This window comes from Diabrotica undecimpunctata, chromosome 3 (genome assembly GCF_040954645.1).
Source record: "Diabrotica undecimpunctata isolate CICGRU chromosome 3, icDiaUnde3, whole genome shotgun sequence".
Lineage (NCBI taxonomy): Eukaryota > Metazoa > Arthropoda > Insecta > Coleoptera > Chrysomelidae > Diabrotica > Diabrotica undecimpunctata.
Window position 1 is genome coordinate 162,070,733 of NC_092805.1, and position 17,232 is coordinate 162,087,964.

General features: G+C 32.5%; 2 protein-coding genes across 8 annotated transcripts in view; one reads left to right on the forward strand and one right to left on the reverse strand.

Annotated features, from left to right (window-relative positions):
• Window positions 1-2,420, reverse strand: part of beta-Spec (spectrin beta chain) — a 105,613-nt gene extending 103,193 nt beyond the window's left edge. For 6 of the 7 annotated variants that reach the window (XM_072527419.1, XM_072527418.1, XM_072527415.1 and 3 more), the window contains exon 1: window positions 2,266-2,420. The gene's annotated coding sequence lies outside the window, so the exon portion shown is untranslated. Of the gene's footprint in view, window positions 1-2,165 lie in introns of all 7 variants that reach the window. The other variant, XM_072527412.1, reaches the window with a different exon arrangement.
• Window positions 2,421-5,699: 3,279 nt separating this feature from the next.
• LOC140437727 (uncharacterized) lies at window positions 5,700-15,818 on the forward strand. The gene is made up of 3 exons (XM_072527421.1): window positions 5,700-6,040; window positions 6,093-6,173; window positions 9,109-15,818. Exons 1-3 carry the CDS (start codon window positions 5,855-5,857, stop codon window positions 10,207-10,209), a joined length of 1,368 nt encoding a protein of 455 aa, XP_072383522.1. The 5' UTR covers window positions 5,700-5,854; the 3' UTR covers window positions 10,210-15,818.
• The last annotated feature ends 1,414 nt before the right edge of the window (window positions 15,819-17,232 follow it).

The window sequence follows — 17,232 nt, forward strand, 5'->3', positions numbered from 1 at the left end:
ATTGCTCCAAGAATGCCATTTGGTGGAGGCTCGGTCATGGCTTGGGGAGGTGTATCTTCCGACCTCCGCACAGAATTAACCTTCATCGAAAATGGGTCCTTAACTGCACGAAGGTACATTACGGAGATTCTGGAAGAACATGTTATGCCCACCATGGCAGGGCTTGGAGAAGACGCCGTTTTTATGCAGGACAACGCGCGACCGCACGTTGCCAGGATCAGTATGCAATACTTGGACGAGGTTGGAATTACGAGGTTACCCTGGCCAGCTAGGTCTCCAGACCTGAATCCCATCGAACATCTCTGGGACGATTTGAAAAAATGTATTCAAACCCATACACCACCTCCTAGCAATGCACAGGAGCTTAAGGATATGTTAGTGAGAGAGTGGAATAACATACCACAACATGTAATCCGGAGAAAAATTGAGAGTATGCCCCGTCGTCTGCAAGAGGTTATTAGAGCAAGGGGAGGCATTACACGATATTAGTCATTGAAATTCTACTGTTTTACCACATTCTGTATTTTTCATTTTTTTTTTCGTATGTCTGTTTTATCAACAATTTGGTTTGTTTTCTGCTTTTTCAATAAAAACAATAAAAACCCGTTTTTTTTTTCTTTCAAAACAAACATTGATGACAAATAAAAAATACATTAGCCTAAAAAAAAGGTTATTACTGCACCAGATGCAAAAATATTCAAGAAACTTGAAATTTTCAAGGTGACCCGGATTTTATGATCATAAGTGTAGTAAGTAGGAATTTTTGATTTGTATGTTCCAACAATGACATTGTTAAAATATTCTGAAGAGGACTAAATTGACCCTACCTTGAACTGTATTAGGACTCAATTCTATCATGAAAACCAAAAAAACATGAGAATCAATAAAACTGCTTGAAACAGTGATATACAGGCAAAGAAAGTCAAATAAATTATGAGAAGACTAGAACATCTTGATTAAATAGCTTACTAATATGGTAACATGCAATTGTATGTACCCTTTCTAAGTCTAAGCATAGAAAAGTGAAACTTCTGTTGGTTACCATATCAGCATTCTTAGTAAGAGTACAGATAGTAGAGTAGATAAAGACAATATACTTTTACAAACCTTTAATAATGGGTATCAAAATCAAAGTGATACACAAAACTGACAGCATATTTTGATCTTTGGACTTTTTTCTAAAGTGATACATTATTGTAAGAGGAAAATACCACTACCACTTCATACTTTTTACTAATTCTGTAAAAAATGTGTGTATATCCACAGCATGTTAATAACAATTATTTTAGATCTAATTGAATAATTATTTAATGACTTGTGAAAATAAAAGTACATTTAATTATTGTTATTATTTACATGCCGACTCTTACATATCCTTTGGTCAGTTTACTATAAAAATATTAATAAGTATACAATTTCATAACAAGTTTTATTTATAACTTTCAGTTTCAACTACAAAAAGGTCTGAATTAACATAATTGCATAATACCTACTCTGCTAAAGTATAATTTGTTGAAAATTAAGAATTCAAGGTCATCAACAATAAAATGATGAGTCATATAGACATCATGGTTATTAATAAATAAACCTGGACAACATTAAATATTGTTAAACAATTACATGCCTATTATCTCACACTTTTTGACCTCTCTCCAGTATTATACAACATATATTTATATTGATAACCTCTTTTTATCTGAAACATTACATCTATATACTATGTTAAATAATTGTGTAAGTTTATACAGGAACTTTTAATTAAATTGAAGTTAATATCGTCTACAAAATCAAAGTTTATCGCAAATCTATTTATATTCTTGTGACAAGTAATCAATAATGGAATTCAGGCCTTTAAAAAAGAGGCAAATTTGAAAACAAGTGTAAAACACCAAAGCGGCTTTTCTAAAAAAAAACAATAGGGTATGACGGATACTAATAGCACGGCATAATATATTGTTTTAACTAAAAATAATGCCCTATATTAGAGTTCACTGACACTGGGCATCAAAAACTGTCATTTGTTGCACCTGATGACCCTATGAACCTGTTTATTTATATTAAATTACTTTACTAACCGTTCTTTTTCAAAAATATATAAATGAATACCCCTTAATAATAAAATATAACTATTACAATCCGTGAGATAACAGAACAGGAATAATTACCCAAATTTGTAGTGGTTACACCTAGAGTCGGCCATATTCAGGTCACAAGTGGACTTTATCGGTAAAATAATCACGGATTAAAAATATTTCAAAGACTTACCTATTCGATGAAGCAATAATATTTGAACACAACCACTCTTTTATTAATAAAACCGATATTTACCGTAAATACTTTAAATCACTTGTCCATTAATTCACAAACGCAAACGCCCTTCATGACAGCTAACATCTAGTACTCAATACGCGTGCGCATAAACAATTGAAAATGTAGAGCCTCTTCATTTAGAAAAGGATGCAGGAACAATCTGAGTTTTGACAGTAGCGGTACTAATTTCAAATGGATTAGAGGGTATTCGTATTTTATACCAGTTTTTTATGGTTAATGAACAATTGAAATATGAATAAAGTAAAGAGTTTGAGGCTTTAAGCAAGACGAAACTAAACCAACCACTTATTTATCTTCTCCTTCCTCCTCAGCTATTCGCTCTTCAGGAGTCGCTGTTTCTTCCTTTTCTTGACCAATTATTCCTGACCATCGTGTTTTCTTTGCCAAACCATTGCAGCCTTTGTTCTTAAACATTTTTTGAGACTGCAGTCATCCCGGCTCTTTCTCTAATCACGTTGTTCCTTATCTTGTCCCTTCTAGTCTCACCCAACATACACTGTAACATTCAGTTACCACCATATTTTTTTTTCTAAACCCTATTTGCATGCCACATTTCACCACCGTGTGGCCTCACCACACTCTTTTATATCTTCCCTTTCAACCGTTCACCGATTTCTCGATCACATATACTTGTCCTAATTTTTCCCAAGCAATTCAATGTCTCCAACCATTACTGTTCTTCTCAACCACATATGGGTGCTCCATTTTCGACCTGCTAACAAGTCCTTCCTCTTTAATAGCCCTTTTCCTCCAAGATTTCTTTGCTCTCCTTCACTAACATGGTATTATCCGCAAAGAGTTTTGACCAAGGCTATCTTAGCTTCTTTGTTAGTTTATCCATATCGAGATTAAACAAATAGGGACTCAGTGAAGAACCTTGATGCAAACCAACCATCACTTAAAGATTTTCGGTCAATTCAAAATTTATTTTTTGTATAAGAGAGTAGTATTAAGGTCACAAAAACCATGCATTTTATCAGTAAAACCATTTATTTTTTTCGCAAAAAAATTGTAACACAAAAGCACTAATTTTAATGTTTAGTGATGCCACTTAGGCCATGTTATGAGAGGGCAAAGATACTCATTATTGCAGCTTATTACGCAAGGCAAAATTCAAGGAAATCGAAATGTAGGAAGACGAAGAATATTGTGGCTTAAGAACTTAAAGGAATGGTTTGAATGCAGCAGTGTAGAACTATTTAGATTGGCAGTCAACAGGGTCGGCATAGCCATGATGATTTCCAACCTTCGATATAAGATGGAACTTAAAGAAGAAGTGATGCCACCCTTTGCAACAATTACAGCTTCTACGCATCTGTGGTTGCTCTGAAAAGAAGTTTCTACAATATTTTTAAGTTTGGGTTAAGTTTGGAATGACGCCTTTATCAGGTTCATGTCAGGCGAGTTTTCCGGCCAGTGAGAACTGCAATATTTTCTTTTGGTCAAAAATGCAGCTTTGTGGCGCGGTGCAGAATCGTACAAAAAATGTAATTTTTTCACGAGGGAACCATTCTTTGAGCTGGGGCAGTAGCCGAGTTTCAAGACCACACCATGACACTAACCGGATATTTGACTTTCTCCACAATGCAGTTTGGATGGAATTGCTCCCCAGGACTTCATCGGGCGAACGTATTTTTATCCACCAAAATCTGGAATGTTGATTTGTCGGAGAAGCATACCCTATAAAAATGATAATATTCGCTATTCACAAACTCCATTCGTTAAAAAAAATTGTACGGAGACTCCAGTCTCCGACAATCATACTTCGGTGTTTTTTGACCCATTGGAGTCTCTTTCTCTTCATGGCTTCGGTAAGCCGTAGTTTTTTCGTAGGCCAGCGACCTAGCATATCCTCTTCAACCTAGCAGATTCTCTTCGGCCAGTCGTCGTCGGACTGTTCTTCTGGAAAAATTAATTCCTTCATTATTAATCATCGCAATCAGATGTGCCACATTCTTTTTATTTTCGAGACAAATATTCCTGATTTTACGATCAGTACGAGGAGTAGTACTACATAGAAAAAATTAGAAGTTAGAAACAATACACTTATCAATAGATCAGTCCAACGCAGCTGGCAGCTTATGCAGATGCTATAAATATTATGAGCAGTAGAACCAAAACAATCGGCGAGAATACGTATGCGGATCTTAAATCACGTGCTAAACAAATAGATCTGTTAATAAACGAAAAAAAGACTAAAATCCTAGTACAAAGTCGATCGAAGAGAGCAACATGACCCTATCTGATACTTGACAGCTTAGAAAAAGTAGATGGCTTTATCTATTTAGGAATAAACATTACAAAAGACAACAGTGACGATGCAGAACTTAGCAGAAGAATCATCCGAGTCTAGTATGACATATTTTACTATAAACCAGATATTTAAATCATGCGACGTACATCAAAGAGCTAAGATATGAATCTACAGATGATAGTCCGGAAAAGCTTTACCGCTTTTCATTTTTGCAATTGTCGATTCTACTTCTTCCGGAAGGACTTCTTTAGTATATATATATATAATATAAATAACCACCTGGCTTCAGACCGTAACGGATGGAGAGGTTTAATGAGAGAGGGCTGCAGAGCCATAAGATGGATGAACGAGGAGTAGTGTTCCTTTTCCTTTCACATTTTCCATTTTTGAATAAATTTTTATTTTTATTCGATTAACTACAGACTTCGAAACACCTGGTTACAATAACTCTCTGGGAAAGTGTAGAGTGCAGTAATAATTTATCTAATTTTCCCTGGAGATAAGTCTGCAATTTTACCCATGCTAAAAAAATAATTTTGATTTTGAACAATTTTTTAAAATAAAATCGTGTCATTAAATGTAGCAAAAATGACTAACATATATACTAAAGTACCAAAATACCAAAAAAAAAAGAAAAAATAAATAAAACTTTCAAAATTTTTACAGAGTACAAAAATAACCAAAATCTTGGTATTTATATATTTTCATAAACATAATATCTTGAAATCCAATCAAATAGTTTCCATCTACAGCACTGGTATTACTGCTTAATGTACTAAATGGAGATAGTGATATTTGGCGTATACAATTTAGAGAAAGAGAAATATATAATCTTGGAATGATGTTTGTGGAGGATGATCTCATCTTCAAGTATATGTACATTGGTGCCGTCTATTCGGCCTAAAAAAATTATTTATTTAAAGGCATTGAAAACTTATAAATATATGAGAAAATTTGATAAAAACTAATAAAAAAAATATGTTTTGCCTTGTTACATGTAACGATATTGTGTTATTATTACAATGTAACATGTGAATTAGAAGAAAATTATGAATTTGGCTATAAGTTGTGTCCAATTCTGAATTAATATTAGCTTGACAACACTGTTTCATTGTCTAGTGTCAGTGTCACTTAATAATACGTGTCGTGAGTCGTGATAACGATAACTGAAGAGGTTATGCCTATGGGTTTTACCTATTAAAAAAATATTTGAACCTGGTCTTGCATAGATAATATAATAATTGCTGGCAGTTTCAAAAAACCTTAAAAATGGGTGAACCGCCTCAATATTATGAAAAATCAGACCATTATTACAGAGGGAGATCGTTTCACCGGCCGCCCCATCGCGCGAGAGGTAGAGGCCGGGGAGACAGCAGGGCTTATCATGTACAAAGAACTCTTGAAGAATTAAATGTAACTGATTTAAGACAACACATTGACAGAATACATGAACAGGTAAATTATTTCCGTATATCTCTGTTTGAATATATTTATCCATAATTTTTAGTCAAGAAGTGGCCCTCCATCAGACCCCACCTATAATTATTCAAAAAATTCGCCAAGGGATCATGACGGTTTTATTCCTAAGGTATGTCGTGCAGTATTTTGGTAAGAGCTGAGTTTAAAAGTCAAAATGTTCATAATAATTATGTTTTACAAGTTATGGAATGTTTTTCTCAGACTGTCTTTAAAAAACATAGATAAACAAACAGTGGTATTGGTGTAGTACAGGGAGGTTTGTACTGTACTACCAATTTGAAATGTATCATAATGTATCAAATCAACTTTTGAAAAATTCTAACAAATACTTTTTCTACAAATTACAACATAATTAGTGATAGGTGAAGTGAAACTAAAAAGAAATTAACAAAATTTAAGATATTTCATTAGAATTGATAGTATTTAAAGAATTGTAAAATATGGGTTATAGTATTTTGAGGAATATTCAAATTAAAAAAAATGTTATTTTGCCCTTTAATACCAGTTAACGAAACTTTTCATTTTACCATCTCTTCTGACATCAGGTTAAATACTAGGTGTCTATTTTTCTGGTGTTGTAAGATTGCTGTAATGCCACTAAGATTGCCAGAGGTAGGTTTTTTGAATTTTAAGTATCTACAGGAGAATAATGACATATATTTACTTTATGGTGTCTCAGTTTATTCTACTTTGTACTTAACTCAATGCTAAATAGATTATTCAAATAACTATAGGCCAACTCATTAGTGGTGGGCTAAACTGTGATTCTGCAATTACATGTATAACTGTGATTGTGTTTTTTTATTCATTGTGATTTTTACCTGTGATTGTGATTTTACAGAGCAACAAAATAGTTGTATTTTAAACTCTGAATAAAAAGTATTGCCATTATGGACCATTATAAAATTCTACATGCGTTATTATTTCAGTATATCCGATATGATCGGATGTTTTACTTGAATTTGCTTCTTTAAATTAGATGTGCTCATTTTATAGGACAATTTTGTCTTACAAATATTGCATGACACATAATTATCATCCACTTCTATTAAAGATTCCATAACCTACTAATTTTCCTTTTTTTATTTGGCACTAGTGGCATTTTTAAAATGTATGAGAATAAAAATTATTGAATATCGAGACAAATACGACGAGTTACACAAACTCAATAAACTGAAACTCTAAATACCCTTTTCATGTTCTTCAAATATTTGTTTACATACTAAACTAGCGATGTTCATATTCCTCTAAAAACGATATAATAGTATCTTTGCCTTTGCATTTCTCATTAGAAAGAGACTTCACAATACCGTCGACTACCTTTATTCTATTACACATCTCTCTTTTTGCAACTGAGATGAAAACGTTAAATATCACGTTTTGGCAGTCAAGAACTACAGACATAGAAGGGGGAATAAGACTGAAATCACAGTCACAGTATATTTTGTTGTTATTCACAGGTTGTGAATGTTATTTTCTAATCACAGGGTAGTGATATTTAGCCCACTTCTACAACTCAGAATAATATGTAGCCTTTAAATAACCATAACACTACAACTACATAAATAATATATAATAGTCTAACATTTGTTAAATCCACAATATTGACCCACTTAAGTATTAAATATTTTATTATGATTTAATACTAATTAATTAATCTTTCTAATACATAAAATTCCAATATGGTCATCACATCACAGTGTAAACCCACATTATGTCACATTCATATGGCATATTCACAAGGGGTATATATGATAGGTTATTCCACTTATTCCTCCATTACCTGTACCACTAATTCATACTTTCCTTAGATCTATGTAGCGATATATCCTCCGTTGACACATTGACAACAGTTAATGTCCCAACCACACACATACATCCTCAATTGACAGTATTCTCAGGACATCTTCTTGATGGTAGAACAGGCAACTGGAATGCAGAAAGCATTTTTGGCAAAAGTGGATTGGTCGAGTTAAACCCCAATTTTGGCCTACATAAAGTTCTTAGAATACCAAACCATCGCCCAAACTGAGGAAGACTTTACAGCCAAAATAACCCAAGACATGCAGTCCATGTCTTAATTAGTTTTTGGAACAACTTTTTTCCATTAAGCAACGGTGTCATAGAGGTTTGTGTCAAACAACATGCTTGGTTTAAACTTGTTACTCTCACGGCCATAAATAGATTTTAATTTTTCCACTATATGCTTCTAATTATTATTAGAAGTGTAATTAATAGTGTATTTCTAAATGTCTTTAGACTTTTGTTTAGAAGCAAATCTCTGTGACACTTCAGCTTCTATAAAGTTTGTTACTTTTTGGACTAAAAATGATCAGAACATTAAAAAAAACAAATATTGCTCCAATAGCTTAAATGTTAGGACAGAGAGCGTTGATACCAACCCTGGTAGCACATATATTGGGTTATTCTTTTTTCATTTACATTTTCAACATGTAACATAAATTGTTTTCTTGAGCTCAGCTCTAGTATTCTGTTTTTTTTTTATTTCTAGTTTATATTTGAACGGATCCTTAAATTTAAAAATAATTTTAATCTCGTTCTGCAGCCATTGACAATCAAATTTTTATAACTTCATCATCGATCACAGTATTAAATCATAATAGCATGAGTTTGTTACATCTGAGGATTTTTCTTTGAATGTATTACAATCAACAGGGCAATTAGATTTTAAAGATTTTAAATCAGATTCTTTTCATAATGAAGAATCCCATTTATTTTATTTTGGCCTCAATAAATTTTGTTTCTTCTTTATTTTGTTTTGTGTTTTCATTTGCCCGCACACGTCATGAAGTCACAACTAATTCTTCCTTATTAGTATGAGTAGGCTTAGGATTTTTGCATAAATCTTTAAGTTCTAAAGTAAAGAACACAAAGTACTGATAGAATTTATAAAATATGAAAAAGACACACTTATACATGCTAGATATAGATTAACATTTAAATTTTTTTATGAAAATTTGATAACATTTCATTCATAAAAATAATTATTTTAGTTACACATAATAATAGTACATATTTTTTAGGCCAGTACAAGTCTACAACGTTCGAATAGTGGTAGAGGTAGAGGAAGACCAAAAAACCAAGACTCATTCATTCAAAATCCCATGAATATTCAAGTTCACTTTAGTACTTCTACTGGGGAAAGAAATTACACTGTAGATGAAGATTCTAAATTGGCAGACATTAGACATGTACCAGACTATCAACTGCCACGTGGGAGGGGCAGTTTTACTAGAGGAAGGACCATAAGACTGAGGGGAAGAGGAAGGAATATAGGGGAGCAAGCTGACGAAGAGCAAAGGGTTAGAGCTAAGAGTGTGGAACGTAGAAGACATGACCAAAGAGGTAGTCAAGTTAGGAGTAGAAGTGTTGAATATAGACATCGAGATGGCGATGGTGAAAGCTCCGAAGGGCACTTTAGAGGTAGAGGCAGAGGCTCTACTTCTAATTATTCTGAGTATAACAGAGATGGCGATGGTGAAAGCTCAGAAGGGCACTTTAGAGGTAGAGGCAGAGGCTCTACTTCCAATTATTCTGAATATAACAGAAGTCGATATCCATCTGAAGTCTTGAGAGGGAGAGGCAGATTTTCAGATGGTGAATATAGAAGCAGAGGTAGAGGTAGAGGAAGAGGAGGTGGTCCTAGGAGAGGAAGAGGTAGTCAACAAAAATATGAGAATAATACGGAGTTTCAATCGACAAATTGCGAGCAGACTGTTGATGAAAATTGGGAAGATGAGGAAGTACCTTCAAATAAAACTGATATACCGGATTGTACGAGCATCCAAAACCCTGAAACTAACTTTACAGAGGAAGGTGGTAGCTTTGATGAACAGGATGGTCAATACGATCAACCCAATGAATCATATGATGATCCTGATATATCAAACTTGGAAACTTCTCTCGTTGAAGTACTTACATTAGGAGAAAACGGAGATACAACGGAAGCAACTGAAGTAAATGAGCAAAAAAAGCATTTGGATGAAATCGTTAAGGAAAATATAGTAGTTGAATCGGGAGAAAATAAGAAACGAACCGTCAGGTTCAATTTGGAAGAAAACGAAGGTGAATTGAAAGAAAACACAGGCGAAAGCAATCACGATTTTGATGATAAGAAATCTTGATGGAAGTGGAAAAAACGTAGATAGACGTACTCAAATTATTTTGTGAGTAAAGTATATTATTATTCTGCTAAAAGCAGAGACAATAAAACTTAAAGGTTAGTATAGAATAATTCAGAAATTTGCATAACTTAGAGCAAAGGTAATACGTAATACTAATATTTGTCAATCGTCGTAAATCATATCAGCGTATTGCAAAGACCAGTGCAATAATAGAAAGTATTTCTATGTAGATGTAAAATCCTTTTAAATAACATATTGTTTGAGTTATTTTTATTTTCAGTTAGTGTCATTGTCTTTTGCGTTACCTCAAAATCAATACGTTTTTGTTTCAATTCTTCTATCCTTTGAGGAATTGTCGAAAATCTATGCACTAGCATTTCATCATGCTCCCTTGACTCCCTTATTCGCTTTCCATCGCAAACTTTACTAATCTACTCATCCAGGCCTCGTTTACAAACAGAGTATACTCCGCAGTATCTTTACATTCTAAACCTTGCCAATCCGTTTCAGGTAGGCTCCAAAACAACCATATCCCAAGAATACAAATCAATCGATAGTTTACATTCCTGTGCTCATGATTCCCTACCCACTTCTTGAAATTTGTGATAAAACGCTGTCCACTCAGCCTTCTTCCCTTTCCGTCCATCAATCGTTGCCATTCATTCATTACAAGAGTATGAAATGCACCACTGAGCACAACAATCTCCTCGCACTTGCCTGCAATCGTCCATCAGTCTACCCAAAACTACTACCATTACTGCTCCCTTAATAATGTACTTAACGTATGCAGCCATCATGAGGTTTCGTTGTAAATCTAACCCAAGGTAACGTACCCTCATTCATCACAACCTGTACCCCCTCTACACTGATCTCTTATCAGTTTTCGCTGACTTATTAATAAAAATCTCGTCCTAGTCTAAAAGATATAAATTTCGGCGCCCAACGTGGGGTGGAAACATAAATAATCTGTAGCGATAGAAGTGGGACTTAGTGGCGAGGAAGGAATGAATACCTTAGGTACGATTCCGATAATGACTGCAGATGACGGGAGTCAGCAACGGTAGACGGCAATTACAGTTTTCTAGTTAGTTAGTTGCTGTATTGATTCCGAAGTCAGCAGCAGCTACTTCAGTTACGTGGCGACATAGGGCATAAAACAGTTGAGGTTAGGTATTACATAAAAAATATGGATTATGAAATACTGCAAGTTATACTGCAAGAAGAAGATTACGACGATTTGTTATCTATTAAATATATATATATATATATATATATATATATATATATATATATATATATATATATATATATATATTAAACTAAAAACAATATGTTATTTTTTGCAACTATTTAGACTAAATTTAGAAAACGATGAAGACTATTTATTTTAATTTTATTATTTATTTTATCTATTCAGATAGCTTGATTCTTGCAGACTGATAGCCTGAGGTAGTAATACTACTCGAAAGACATTAGTAACATTTTAAATATATATTTTATATTATATTATTTATACGGAATATTATTTTCGCTTATTAAGTTTTTATTTCGAAAGTACAAGTAGGTTTTGTACTTATATTCATATTTATGCATTTTTATTTTTATGATTTATTGTCTCAAAAAGTTCAACGGGTAGTTCTGCCTTAATTAAAAAAAAACGACCACTACATGTTTTTGATTTAATTTGCTTTTTTGTATAATGGTAAGATACCGAAATGAAAAATACGACAACAATGTACAGTAGCGACAGGACATTTTTAAAAATGTCTATAGGCCCTAGGTCGACTCAGCCTGAATAAAAGGAGTACCTTGGGTAAAACCAGGGGTAATAATAGGCGGTTGAAGCGTAGCACTGGCCATGTTATCTTCCTTGTATACCGTAGGACTTGATATAGCAGACTACCCTGCTATACTCCCAAAGCCGCGAAGCAATATAAAACGGGAGACTATTATTATTATTATTATTTTTTGATTTATAACATAACATTCCTGTCTATAAATTTTATTTGACAAGGAATAAAATATAATTTTTGGGATATAAAGTAAAAATGAATAAAATAATTCCAAAATTTTCATGAAAAGTTTTTAATCAGCTGGTTGTGCTATTACGACTAGAAATGTCATTTATGAGGTGCAACATGCTTAAGTAAATGAAATTTAAGTTAATTTCGAAGAATTTTTGTATTTTTTAGTCGGAAACACACTATAAGAAGCATAGTGTAAAGTGGTCCAAAAGTACGTAGGTACGTATCATATTTTTTCCATTATAAAATAAATGGTTAGGTATTAATTATCAAATAAGTAATGGGTAAAATATGTAATATATTAGATAGAAAAATGTCAGTACTTTGGACTGTGAAGTTGCACAAAACATAAAAAATTCAATAATATTCAAATGGCGCACCTGCCAACTCTTTGGAATACATCGTCTTAAGAGTACGCAGTAGGCTTTCTAAGAATGCGCATACCTTTTAAAAGCGCAACAGAGCAACGAACGTTGAAATAAATGAAAAATGACTTATCTGTTACATGTAAGTTTATTCATAATCAAAGTAAATTAAAAATATAAAATTTAGAATCTTTAATTATTACAGAAATCGCAACAGAACTGACCAACTGAATAATATGTGTACGCGTCATGTCACCAGGCTTTACATTGAAAGCACGGGATCCAGTCTTCATCTAGCGGTTCCTCAAACTGTTCATTATATGCTGAACAAAATATGTCTTGATATTTGAGTCAATTCCGAATTATTTGCTTTATTCTCAATACTTATTTTAGCAGATTCCGTTTTCGACAACACCTTTCTTTTCAACTTTTTAGGATTTAAACTTTTCACTACAGTGTTCTGATTTTCATTTTCACTTGTTTTCATATATTTGCCTTTTAGTATGAGTCAGAGGTACTGATTTGTTTTCATTATTAATATATAAAGAAATTTCACAATCTAACACTTTTAATTCACCATCAGAGAAATTTTTTTACTTCCACACACATCATCCCATATATTAACAGATTCTATCTCCTTTTCGTTTTCTCTGTTTGAGGCAGATTCTGGGCTGCTTCTACCGTCACCTTGATTTCCTGTTCAGTGATTTTGGGTGTACGATCTATCACTTACCATATAAGGAACCTTTTCAATGTCAGCAACTTTATAATAAGCTTTTGAAAACAAACCAGCTACGTCAGGATGACTGACGAGCCAGCTGTCACAAAATTGACTATAAGTCGACTTAAAAGGCACAAAAACCCTTTATCAAGCGCAAGTTTCGCTTGGAGCTTCTTTGTAGCATTGTTTTCCTGGGAAAAATTAATACTGGTGCTACGTATTTTCCGCTAGCGTTAAAACAACAAACTGCCGTGATTAACTGATCACGTTCTGCACTTGCGACCTTTCCAACACTTCTTTTTCCTTTATTTGTGATAACTTTTGGCTGTTTATTCACTGTTCATGTTATAAATACGGTTGGAAGGAAAATTAAACTTTTTATACAAACGTTTAAAGTTGTCAAAAATCTATCAATTTAAGGTTTATTAAGATTATTATCCTCCCTATGAAACATTTTTCGGGTTGTCGAAAGGTTAATTTCTGTCGTAGACAAAAGTTTCTAACTCACTTGTCAATTCTATTCAAATGCAAACTGCTTAAGATCTTTTCTTGTCAATCCATAAAACCTTATATTAAGTTGCCTTAGGTGTTTTGCTAGTTGGATTTCCGTATCATTAGAAAAACACATTTTAAACGCTTGGGAATAGTGGCCTCAGGAATATTCAGTTCTAGAGATTTTCCATTTTCAATATCAGTCCGTATTTGTTCCATCAGCTGCTCGGTAAAAATAAGCTTCCTCTGGAACGTTCTCTTGTAGGTGTGAGCACTCATTTTAAAAAAACAATGCTGTTAACGCAGCAGAGTGATTTCTTTAGATTATAATATACACCCAATTTTTCTTCTTAACAGTAGGTAAACCGCCCTTTAATGTAGTTTAGTAGTATACCGTTTCTAAGAGTACGCACAGCGTACTCTTGGGATCTGTAAAATGCTTACTCCTGGAGCAGCATACCAACTGGTACATAAAATCGTGTTTTTTTATTATCGAAACAAAAAACGTAGTAAAACAATGTAAAATAAATAAAAGCAAACAATCTGTGGAATAACCATATTCAAGTATAATAAATGTGCCTACTTACCACACAACACGTTATTTTCAGCAAGAACAAAACTATTATACAAGTACGTTTTTACACAATGGCATCTAAACAAAGATGTAACTTATCAATTTGTCAGCAGAGGGTCTGTATTTCTACGGGTAAAAGTTGAAAATGTATAGAATAGATGTCACTTGTAAAATATATATTTTAATAAAAACAGGTGTGCGCACTCTTGGACCACCTTACCCTATAATTTACTCATGAAACAGAGAACTGCTGAGCATCACTGTATTTAACATACATATTTATTTTACTTGTAAATATGTTATATAATATAGTCTAATAGTAATCTACCCAAAGATTCTTGGAAAAATTATTTGAATATTTTAACTAATTTATGTACAAACCCAGAAAAGCATTAAATCTGTTCCCTCATTTTACTACAAAGTTACCCTAGTAAAAAAATCAAGGTGGTACTACCTATATATAAATATATTCTTTGTATAAAAGCTTTAAATGCATAGCTGTGAGAATAGAATTGTTTTTTTTTTCATTTAAACCACAGCAAATGCCAACTATAGTGAAGTTGTATCACGTGGGTTTTAAAAGGATTCATTTTAGGGGTAAATATGTCTGAATAACAAATAAAACTAACTCTCACCTCACAGACACGCCATTGAGTGAATGCTGAGTTTTGTATCTCGCCGTTAGGAGAAGCACGATAACTTAAAAATACGCCATTTTTGCGCATCTCACTATAATTGGCATTTGTTGTAAGTGCTTTTGTTGTTATATTTCTGAACTTTTTGAGTTTTATTTTGTTGCATTTAATTCTATAAAATATTTGCTTGGCTATGAATAGAAAGATAAATCAATATGGTTCTGAAAATATTTTCTTGTGATATGTTTTTCACTTAATGATTTTTATATGAGAATAACCTACAATTAATTGTAATAAAAATTACATTGTTTGTTTTTGTCGTTTCGATTTCCAATTCGGAAATCATTTTCAAAAAACTGAAATATAAAATGTAAATGTTGATATTTTCAATTGGCGGTAAATGAAATATTGACAGATGAAACTTACTTGGCCTCAATCTTGGAGGCATCAGCTATGTATACACTTCTAGAGCTGAAAGTCTTGAAATTGAAAGGTGTTGTTACACTCTCGATTGATATCATTTCTGGTCTCTTTGTGCTTATTGAAAGTTATGGGTTCTGTTATAGAAACTTCAAATAGAATCCTCAAAAACAGAAAAATGTAATTTTTATCTAAATTAATTGTGGTTTTTATTGTAACCCATTTGATGTGCGTATATGGCCTAAAGTCTTTTGTTAACCCATATCTATATATGTTGTTATTGAAATGTTTATATTGTTTTTCGGCTTGATAATTTGTTTTATTTTTAAGAAATTATACCGTGTCAATCTATTACATAATAAAGATGATTTAAATGTTTTATATTTTTTAATTTCCTTTCAAATTTATGTTTGCTTTAAAACTACAATTATGAGTGAGTATGATTGAAGAACTGGTTTTCTGTTCGTCCAAGACACCATAGAACACACACACATACAAATATGAAACTGAGTACAGAGTACAGTTAATTCCAAGAATTCATTTTAGAATCAACTAGCTAAGACAAAAATCGAAAAGCAGCTTACGTGCTTAAGAGATGAGGTTTCAATTTAGACATAAACGTCAGTATTTAATTTTATCACAAATGTATAAACATTTGGTTTGAAAATAGTTTAAAGCTAATATATGGGAATATAATGAATACATACTAATAAACAGTGAAAATCTTAACAAACAAAAGATATATTCAGGTTAAGGTTCAAATGTTGATAATATGTCGAGAATTATATGCAATTGGAGTCAAATCTGACAGTTGCCAGAGGGTGTTTCACGACAAGCTTACAGTGCTTACACTATCTACAATAGTTATATATATATATATATATATATATATATATATATATATATATATATATATATATATATATATATATATATATATATATATCGGAAACTATTTACATGATTACATGAAACTACTATTTCTGAAAATTAACTCTAGACAAAATTTGTATAAGGTACTAGAGCTCAAAACGTTATATTTTTTTAGTTATTCATCTTTTTTCAAAAATTTAATAGCTCATCCATTTACAAACATAATGTCTTGAAAACCTTTGCACACAAAGAATAGATAACGTTTTTTCAGGAATTTACATCGAAATCGAATTTCTAAATAGAGTGTGTTTACAAATGATAGCCATTTCTTTAAACTTCAAACCACAGTAAGTCCATAATTTTAAATGAAATACCATATATTTTATAGTTTTAATGAAAAAAGAAGTAAATTGATTTTTCAAATAGTATTAGGTCCCTATACCTAAAGTTAATACTTTGGGAGATAATTGTGGTTTAATGTTAAAGGTAAGATATTTACTGTTTTATTTTAGGCAGGCCGTGTATGAAGATGTCATCATTTCTGAATACTGGCACTTTTACTAAGTGATAGAAAATGGCTCGTTTAGAAATAAACAATGAAGATTACTTAAATTTACTTTTCATATTGAGTCACATTTATCGTAACAATATACTAGAACATGTGCTTTATTTGCCACAAGATATCCTCATCGACCACTACATATCCGTAACATCGTGAAGAGACTACTTAAAAATGTAACACATCAGGGTTGTCTTTTAGCAAGAAGTTAAAAAACTTTTTTGACAGGCAGTACTGTTCCTTTTACCAAACGGCATTCACTGGCGACTTATTCTCACAACATAAGCTTTCTTAGATTTCTATGTGAACAAAAGTACTTATGACTTGTAATGCAGTTTTATACGTCCACCATCATTTTTA